The sequence below is a fragment of the Malus domestica genome, chromosome 15 (assembly GCF_042453785.1).
Source record: "Malus domestica chromosome 15, GDT2T_hap1".
Lineage (NCBI taxonomy): Eukaryota > Viridiplantae > Streptophyta > Magnoliopsida > Rosales > Rosaceae > Malus > Malus domestica.
In genome coordinates, this window is record NC_091675.1 from 10,053,308 (window position 1) to 10,063,622 (window position 10,315).

Genomic DNA, 10,315 nt, shown 5'->3' on the forward strand with positions numbered 1-10,315 from the left:
ACGATAAATACTGAGGTTTAATAGGAATTAATCTTGCTAGGTAAGATTAGTGTACATGTTAAATACTTGGGTTTAATAGGAATTAATATTACAAGATAAGAAATGTATACAATGTAAGAAACATATACACATGTACATGTTTTCAAAAGAGCGTTATTTTGTGTAATTAATCACTCGAAATCAAGTGGTATAAGCACAAAATAGAACGTACAAAATTTAATTATACGAATCAACGAAAATGAATAATATATTCTCAATGCATTTAATTAGATAGGTGTTTATTAACTTTAGTTTACGCAAAGGAACAAAATCCTAATTCTTTCACAATTTCATTTTGCACTTGTCTGACTTCAGAAAAGAAAGAAAACGCGTTGAATTGAACATGACGGTCCATTTTTTTTGTTTTTTGTCGAAATACCCACCTTTAGGATTTCTTAAATCGTTACCGATAATTTTTGGGAAAAATTATATATCCTATCATAGAGTATTATCTTGTTAAAGGCCGTAAATCTTTAGTTTTACAATTTTTTAAAACAATGTTATTTTGTGTTCAAACTTTTAAATAGTATTGTCAGTGTAAAATATTAGTACAAACACGCTCACACCTAAATTTCTTAAATTGAAACAAACTCAAAAGTTTAAAGTTCACTTTATCAAAACTAAAACTACGGAATCACTCTATTTATATGAGGCAAAAACTGAAGGTTGTACAGTGTGATTGACTGGAAGAAATACTTGTAAATATCCTTGGATGTTATTAAAGAATACAGATTTGCATTGGATGGTTATACAATCACTATATTATATAGGTGTTAATGAAATAAATTAACGAGCAACTACTTAGTAATTGTTGTAACGAAGCTCGTTGTGAGAAATAGGTTCATACGTAGTGGAAAGTGAAATGGTGTTTAAGGAAGTGTGAAGAGGGTTTCCACCATATTCTTCAAGCAAAACTAAAAGGTTTTCGGAGTTTTTGAGGAATGATCGAGGAACATGGTACCTGTACAACATAAAAAATAAAATAAAATAAAAATTGTAGCAACTATGTGAGTCAATATACGTATTGATTTATATGAATTTCGTATTGAAAACTAACTTACATTGTTTGGGAAGGTTTTCCTTTAGAAGTAAGAAATGAAACCCAATAACGACCAATACTTTGGTCATTAACCCAAGCTTCACCCTTCCCCATTGAGCTTAGGTTTAAGATGACTGCATCATTTCCTACCGGCGGCTCGAAAACAGTCTGCAATTCATAAGTATGTGGGTTATCCATATATATATTATCGAGCACAAAAAGTATTCAAAACAAATACGCATATAAACGATCTAAACGATCTATTTTACAAGAGTTTTCATCCATATATTATTCTTTAAAAAATAAGAGAGATATGAAACCATTAAGAAATTTAATTATGATACAGAACATTGACTATCGTACTTCTCAAAAAAACATTAATTTATCACCATCTAATTAAGTGGTCAACTAGTCATATGTTTTAGACTTTAGTAATTGTTTTGTATAAATTATCTTTGAGAAAAGACATAAATAATATGATTTCGCATCTTTAACACAAAATTCTGAGTAACCCGATAAAGATAATTTTTACAAAATTGTATTTTATTATATAGTTATTCATAATTTTAGATTTCATAGGTGCTTCCCCAAGTATTTGTACTTCTTCTCGTAAAACATTTGAACTTTCAAGTGTATTCATTTTATTTTTATTATATAGTTATTCATAATATTTTGCACATACCTTGTACCAAGTAAGTGGTTGATTTGAAGAGCCTCCAACGTCACTCCATTCAACATTGTCTATATTTTCTTCTTTGTATATTTGCATTTTTTCTCCAAGTAGTCCAACCTGTAAAGATCTCATTCAAATATATTAACAATTCATTTCTGTGGGCTATCCGTCAATAATTAAAAGTTTTTTTTTTTCATTTTTTCTATAAGAGACCAGCTAGTTTTGCCACGGCAGTTCATCCTTTCGGGGTCCGAAATACTAACATAGGCATTTCAATTTTCCTCTAACCATCATCGTGTGATTCACCAACGCTACAAATCCATAGTTAAAAGTTTTGAATTATTGAATATTGGTAATTAAGGTTTTACCTGATATCCCCAATCGTAATTAGTAAAATTGTACAATTCTTTTTTACTGCATTGAATTTCCACTCTTCTTAAGCCAGCAAATCTTCTTTCTAGAAAAGCTCCTGAATCCTTTGCAATTGCAGAGAAGAAAAAAGCTTGTTGAGTCGAGAAGAGAAACTGGATGACGAATGAATATATATAAATACAATTATCGTAGTCATACCGGAAGTCCAACCATTACGCTTAGCAAAGAAATATTGTTTGTGCCGTTGTTTAAACCAATTGGTTTCTCCATGACGAATTGCTTCGTATCATGACTGCCATGGCCATTTCCTGTAAGAAACGAATCGAATTGCATAAATGAAAACAAATTAAAACATTTGAAAAAATAATTCAATTGACTTGCTTTCAAATTTCAAATTTCAAAATGATTGGGATGTTCTAATAAAAATATGCAGCATGAGAATTGCTAACAAGACTTTCGAAAAAATTAAGTTTCCCACTCTCTGTTATCTCATACTTTAAACTTTAATACATTATCGATAAGATGGTGCTTCTTTTCACTAAAGTAATCATCTTTAAACCTAGACGACACAAAATTGTTTTGATATTTATATGTGTATATATTGTTATTGCGTTACCTATGTACATGTTGTTTATGAAAGCATGTGTTACATGTCCAAGAGACTCTACAACAAGTACTGGTTCAGCGCAAGAAATGTTGTGTTGAAAACTGTTCAAAAAAAAAAAGGGTTCCATTAGTTATTGAACCATGCTTCGCTACTGAAAGAAGAGCAGCAAGTGCTGTTGAAAAGTCAATCATAAATGAATACGTATTTAAATAATTAAAATTGGAAATTATGATTGGGCACTTGTCCATTTGTGATTGTATTTCAGCACTTACTATTATTCTTTTAGTAGCGAAGTATGATTCTTAGTTATTTCTATAAATAAGAGGTTTGTATACACGAAGAGATGTAGAAATGTACCTCAAAGTATACCAAAGATAATCCGATACATCTTTTGTCACGTTCATGTGCTCGAGTAATGTATCTGATTGTAGTGAAGTATTTTCAAAGTTTGGGATGACATCTGTAAACTTTTGCCATTTGTCCATTGCATCAAATATTTTTGTTGATCTTATGATTCTTTTATTTTGCTTTGTATTAACCTATTAATAATAAGTAAGAACAAAACAAACCATTACTTTTCCATGTGTGCCAATGTTCTACCATTATATGACAAGAAACTAATTTACTAAAAAGGTAAGTACCAATAACTATCAAAGTAAAGGTGATCTAAATTGGTCTTAACCTTTTAAGGGTTTCAAATAACTAACTGTTACGTTTAGAAAATTTGATTATACGTTAGGTCTAATGTTAAGTGATTACACCAACAAGGTTAAGTGATGATGTCAGCAATGTTAAGTGATGACGTGATCAAATAATTGAGGGACATCGTTGAGTTTTCATTAACACATCATCTATGGAACTTTTGAATTCCCATATCAACCTCTTTTAACCAAGTGAATATAGTGATTAAGTTCACAAAATAGGTTGAACTTAAGGGTTTGGAGCTCCTCTATAGATGTGTGTCATTGAAAATTCAAATTTGTCTGCATCATCACTTAACAATGGTGACATCATCAGTTAATGCTAGTGATATAACAGCCAAATTTTCATAACATTATGTAGCTATTATGAATGTTTTAAAAAGTTAAAACCAATTTGCAATCATTCTAAATTATTTTAAAACAATACCTTAAAATTTGAGTGATTATCCATACTTAATCTAAAATAATGGACAATGATTTGGAAATGTAGGTGTTAACAAAAATGGATAGGTTTTTTTCTTCATATATATATAACAAGATTAGATAACTTACTTTGTTTTTAAACCAAAAAATATAAAAATAAAAATTAGATAACTTACCCTTGCAGTATTGAAAATTTCTTTTTCACAGTCAGATAAAATGGCGATTGACTTTGGCAGCAGCTCATGAGATGCATTTCTGAACTGAACCGTAGCGTTACTTTTTTCATCGTTATTTATTAAAAATGCAACACATCTTCCTGCACTTTCTTCGCTAAAGACATAGGCCTAAACAAATAATATTCATTAATAAACAACTATGAATAATTGGTGTTTAATAAATCAGCTGAAGTAATAAAATGAAATAGGTACTGGTCGATTTTCTCCTGAACTTGTAAGGAGTTGTCAGTTTTCTCTCCAAATTTTAATTTTAGCCGATTACCGCTTAAACTTTTATAGTACCCAATTTTTCCCCTGAATTTTAATTTTAGCTAATTACCACCTAAATTTTAAAATTGGCCAATTTTTCCCCGAACTTTAATTAATTCCCCCCTTCTAAACCCTAAAATTCAAAAAAAAAAAAAAGTGTACGAGTGAATTAGCATAAGAGAAGAAGAAGAAAAAAACAATATTTTGTCCATATTAGGGAATCACCTTTTTACAATTATAAAGTTAAAGTTCAAGGAAAATTTGGCTAATAATAAAAGTTCCAAGAGCGTAATTAGTTAAAATTAAAGTTTCATGAAGAAATTTGACAGCTCTCAAGAAAGAGGAAAATCGACAAATGCCTCAAAGGCTGTTTAATAAATCAGATAAATTTGTATTATCTTACCGCTTGAAGTTGACCTAAGGAAAAATTAGTTGGTGTTCCGTTTAGTAAAGTTGTAGAGCAACTTTTAATTGCAGCATGCAACTCCTTTAGGTGACCCCACTTGGGCTGCCTTAATAAACCTAATTTGAGAGAACAATTTATAATTCGCGGTTACGTAATTAACCATGAATTAAATCGATGATTAACTACCTAATAAATAAATATGATGCAGAAGAACTCACCATATTCATCGAGAGGAGCTTGATCATAATAACTTGTTATGACATATGCCGAGCCTGTTCTTCCGAAATTAGTTCCACCGTGATACTAGGTTACAATAAGTGCAATACCAAATAATTAATTTTTTGATTGATATATACTAAATGGGACCCACACAATAGATAGGATCCTCGTCGGATCCTCTTTGTGAGGATCTCGGGGATCCTTTAATCATATTCTTTTTTCATACATCGTGCGGTCAGAAATAATTTAAAATTGAATACAAACAGTACCTGACGAAAACTAACCGTACGATGTACGATGAACGAACATGATTAAAAGATTCCCGGAATCCTCACAAAGAGAATCCGGCAAAGATCCTATCTCGTGTGTAAATATAAAAAACTTGAAAAAAATTGTAATATGGAAGAGAGAGAATTTGAAGAGGAATCTGAGAGAGCGAGATAGAAAATGCATGTTATTTTTATTTTTTAATTAGACTATTAGGAACAGGCTTTGCTAACATATGGGCGAGGAAAGAAAAAAAAATATTAAGTTTTATTTTTGTACATAATGTTAGAATATGAGCATAAGTTTAGGTGTATTTCGCCCAGATGTTTGAGTTAAACTTGGTTTTAGAAAAGTCTTTGCTAAAAGTTTGCATGTCCTAGTTTATAAAGGATTAAAATTGGATATGAATCTTAAATTACTCACTTATATTAAAATTAGAAGACAATGTAGGGTTTTCTACAATGATTCTAATAGGAGAATCGTAGGAATTGTTTGTCTATATAAATATGACCTCTACTCTCATAGAAATAGACTCACTCATTATTGAACTAAAACCTATTGTTAGTTGAGCATTAAGAATTTGATAGAGATAGGAGAAGGTCAGCTGTGAAGATCATGGCTTCTTCATCAAGTATTTCTTACAAATAACTCTAAATATATATGATTAGGTTTAAGAGAGGTTTCAAAGGAGAAAAATTAAAGTATTTATTCTAAAACAAAGATTAATAAAAGGTAAGGAATGTTTTTAAAGGAGCTATGTTTGTAGAAACTCAAACATACCATGTAATAGTTGATGTAGCTTCCATTTCTAGCTATAAAGAGAGCCACATGAAATGCAATGTCTTCAGCAGACCTTATGTACGGTTCTCCACCATACACTTGATAGCTTGAAAAATAAGATGAAACACAGAAAAATTCGTGAACAAATGTATTAACCACAGAAAAAGAAAAAAAAAGAATCTCGTGAAAGAAACCATAAGAATAATTCAAGACATCGTGAATTTGAAACAATAGATTTATGAATTTCCTATTGATGACACAGATATATTTATGAATTTACTATCGATGACACATATAGATTCTAAAGGGCACGTCGGAATATATAGACTACTATTGAATAAGATTATGTGAGTGCTAAATTTAAATGTGTCGTGGATTAAAATGTCATTAGACGAAAACATTACGTATGTATATAACTAGGAAAACATACAATGACGTCCAATTCTCTGTCCACATAGTGGGCTTATTGGGTGAGTTTGGTCCTCCAAAAGTTTGCCCACATTTCATGCCATTGCATGTATTAATCTGCATACATCCACGCATATTAGAGCGGATAATTAATTATAATATTATTACCATAGATAATTAAAACAACAAAACTAGTACGTTTTTGTCCTAATTAAAATGGATTAGTGAGTACTGACCACTGGATCAGGAGCATCGGTTTGCTTGCACATGACCCATGGTGCACCAGTCTGGAGGTCAACTGCCATTTTTGCAGCCCAACGAACGTAGGAGGGTCCTTTTTCATGGAATGCTGCCTCTACGTTTTGATATTCATTCTCAATCTGTTTTTAACACGCGCGCGCGCGCGCACACACACATATAGGGATTACATGTGCAGTTACGTGTGGGTACCAATTGGCACTAAAATATTTTTTTAATACAACGACATATTCACATTAAGGGGTATAAGAGAATAAATTGGTTGCGAACTCATTATTTTCGAGATTCGAACTTAAGATCTCGCACTTATAAGTAAAGATGGAAATCACTTACCTGTATTTCTAAGTGGCAATTGACATTTCACTCCGTACTACGGTCTGGTGGTATTTCTCTTCACTTGGAAGTGAGAGGTCTTATGTTCGAATCTCATGGATGACGAGTTCGATACCAAATTAGGTTGTCTCTTATGTGACTTAGTCAAACTCCCCCTCCCACGGGCCATGGTGTAAAAATATGGGGTATGCTATCCACACACCTCTTTTTACTTCTCCCACACCCCTTATTAATTTTTGGTTGTTGGACACTGAATATTGATTAAAATTGAAAATTAATTAATTCAAATTACTCACGATACCTGCGACAATATGATTGGGCCTCCTTCGGATGCATATAAACCCTCTGACTTCATCAAGTTCACTATTTTTGTAGTGAAGTTTTGCATATAAAACTACCAAAAAAAAAAGATAAAATAAAAAATACGGTAGGCAAGCGACATGATCATAACACTATATTACATAGTAGATAGTGTTACAAGTGTTTTAGCCATAAATTTTGATTTCCACAATTGTTAAACATTTTATTTTCGATTTCAGCCATTAGTTATCATATCACTTAATGCTATGCACAATTGAAGAAAAGTTGTGAACTTAGGTATCGAAGAGCTAGATAATATATATGCATGGGTACGTGGGTGAGAAAGGGGACATCAAAGACATGCCTTGAATGGTTCATTATCTGAGCGGTAAACTATGCCTGGGACGTCATGCAGCCAAAACGGAAGTCCCCTGCAAATATATATAAATTAAAGGATTTTAAAAAGTTAACCTAGAAATTAATTCCCCAATTGCAGCAAATTAATTAATATATAAAATATAAAGGATTAATTTACCCATATGTCCATTCACTCTCAATGAAGGGTCCGATCCTGAGGCAAGCATAAAGCCCTTGTGCCTGGATTTCTTTTATAAATTTTACTAGATCATTTCTTCCACTGAAATCGTACTGCATTTAATATGCCCATATTCAAAGTAAATATTAATCAACCAATATTATGTTAATGAGGGGAGAGATTTTTCAGTATGTCAGGAATACGACTCGGTACACCAAGTGTTGTAAGATAAATAGTTAGATAGTTGAAAAAGAAATTTCAACTACTTATGTTGTGACATTTATTTGCTTCAAATCGTGTTTTCGACATCTTGAAATATTTCTCTGATGAGAGAGAGAGAGGGAATAGATATCAAATTAACCAACCTGGCCCGGCTGGGGCTCGTGACGGTTCCAAAATACATAGGTTTGAATTACATCAAGTCCTCCTTCCTTGGCTTTGCCAATCAAAGATCCCCACATCTACAGTACATACCAAATAATTTATTCGAGTTTGATAAACACACACGCACATACATACAATTACAAACGTTGTACTTTCTTAATTCTTCGATAAATTTTACTTTTCTTTGTTCGCTTCTGTTTTGTTATTTTATTATTGAGGAATAAAATGAACAATGTTACTTGACTAAAATTGTGTGTTTTGTAGAAAATAAATTTTGCAAAAAGAATCAACCAAGTCAAAAATACGTTCAATCAGTGTTGTTACAATTTTATTGTTTAACGAAAGAACTTGTTTCATCCATTATTGGATAACAAGAATATGACTAAGCAAATTCGGATTTAACTAAATAAATGATTTGAATCATCGAGTAATATCATAGCATTTGTATTTTTATCATTTACCTTATACTTAATCAAAATCAACAACTAACTTGATCAGTTAATCTTTCCACTCCTCCAAATCCAATGAATTTAATAGGCAATATCAATATACATAATCATTCTGCATGCATCCAGGTTTCACATTCTTTACAGTTACCGATCTCAAGCATCAAACAAAATAGACTTCAATTGCATATTTCCAAAATGCTATGTGAACAAAGTCAGAAAAGGTCGAATACCTCCTGCTACCCGTGACATATGTTTATAAACAGACATTTAGTGTTTGCAACCTAATATAACTTGTTTCTAGTTCCACTCCTCCCTTGACTGATACTATATACAGTTGGATTTGAGGGATACCTTGTGGGATTTATTTTATATTTTTTTTCAACGATTTGTTTAGATTATATCAAATTCGAAACAATTACGACATTCAATTGTAGTGAAAAAAAATACTCTGGTGTGCTTCCAAAAAACACTAAAATGACTCTCTTTTAGTCGAATGATCATATGGTTCTAATTTGGGTGATTTTTTAGAGATCATATTTGAGAAAAAATATCTAAAAAAATAGACGTATCAAATTGTTCAAATACAATTCGAAGCGGGTCGTGCAAGAGTGTCCTACAAATAAATTTAGTTGAAGGATATCACTCGATTGAAGCTCGCTATTGAACTAGGTCCTTATTAAGCAATTCATTCACAATAATGGTACTATTATTCAAACATGAGTAATGTTAGGGATACGTCATTAGTGTACTATTTCATGTGGCAAAGGGATGCATACAACCAATGTCAAATGAGATAAATTCATAAAGTAACGTGACATATACACATCACTTGTCACATGAGATGGTATACCAATGTGGTATCTCTAGCATTTTCCTTAAAACATATGCTAATTTCTATATATATTTATGGTTAATGTTTTAGATTTTAGGGGTCGTTTGGTAACCACTAAAATTCTCAGTTTTCACTATTTGAAAAAAAAAAAGAAAAATTGAAAACCAAAAACTGGAAACTACATTCTTGAGTTTTTACAACTTGGCTTGAGTTTACATTTTCTAAAAAATTGAAAAATTGAAGTACTTATTACCAAACAAGATTTCAATTTTTAGTTTTTCAAAAACTGAAATTAAAAGCCAAAAACTAAAAACTAAAAACTAAATTGTTATCAAACAACCCCTTAGTTATCTTTAGCATATAAATGTATTTGACAGAAACTTTGACAGCTTGTGTGTGTGTGTGTGTGTGTGTGTGTGTGACTTTTAATTTCAAGTACTGATGAAATGAACGGCTTAAAATGTTGGGGGGTTGCATATATATACACAAGATAATTACCTCAGGTGTACTCCGAGGATAGTGAATAGAACCTGAAAACAGAAGTCTTCTTTCCCCATCAATGATGAGCGATCTGCCGTCGTACGTGACATCTTCTCCGCGAACACAACCTTCTTGTGTTATAACTAACACCACCGCTGCCACAACAAAAGCACGTCGCAGCTGCCACCACCACAGCTCCATTCTCTCTCTCTCTCTCTCTCTCTCTCTCTCTCTCTCTCTCTCTCTCTGTGGACTACTTATGCATAAGAAGGTGGGGATGGATGGACTTTAACGTAAACGAAATTAAGCTTTTAACATTCTTGTT

At 31.9% G+C, this 10,315-nt stretch overlaps 1 protein-coding gene across 2 annotated transcripts; it reads right to left on the reverse strand.

Moving 5' to 3' along the window:
- Positions 1–718: 718 nt before the first annotated feature.
- Positions 719–10,315, reverse strand: LOC103456280 (beta-galactosidase 6). Of its 2 annotated transcripts, XM_008395970.4 has the most exons (18): positions 10,009–10,315; positions 8,211–8,306; positions 7,846–7,958; positions 7,675–7,741; positions 7,312–7,404; positions 6,656–6,799; positions 6,442–6,536; positions 6,012–6,117; positions 4,964–5,048; positions 4,743–4,861; positions 4,031–4,198; positions 3,088–3,269; positions 2,740–2,831; positions 2,322–2,431; positions 2,120–2,227; positions 1,761–1,868; positions 1,101–1,246; positions 719–1,000 (listed from the first exon to the last, which is right to left on the reverse strand). In XM_008395970.4, exons 1-18 carry the CDS (start codon positions 10,189–10,191, stop codon positions 841–843), a joined length of 2,175 nt encoding a protein of 724 aa, XP_008394192.3. In that variant the 5' UTR covers positions 10,192–10,315; the 3' UTR covers positions 719–840. The 2 variants fall into 2 exon arrangements, with proteins under 2 accessions (XP_008394192.3, XP_070670081.1); XM_070813980.1 differs by lacking the exon at positions 7,846–7,958 and having other exon boundaries at positions 10,009–10,299.

Coding starts and splice junctions, on each gene's coding strand:
- LOC103456280 (XM_008395970.4), bottom strand. CDS start 10,191: ATGGAGCTGTGGTGGTGGCAGCTGCGACGTGCTTTTGTTGTGGCAGCG. Junction 8,307..10,008: donor ATCCTCGGAGTACACCTGAG/GTAATTATCTTG, acceptor TATGTACTGTAG/ATGTGGGGATCTTTGATTGG. Junction 2,228..2,321: donor GCGTAATGGTTGGACTTCCG/GTATGACTACGA, acceptor GCAATTGCAAAG/GATTCAGGAGCTTTTCTAGA.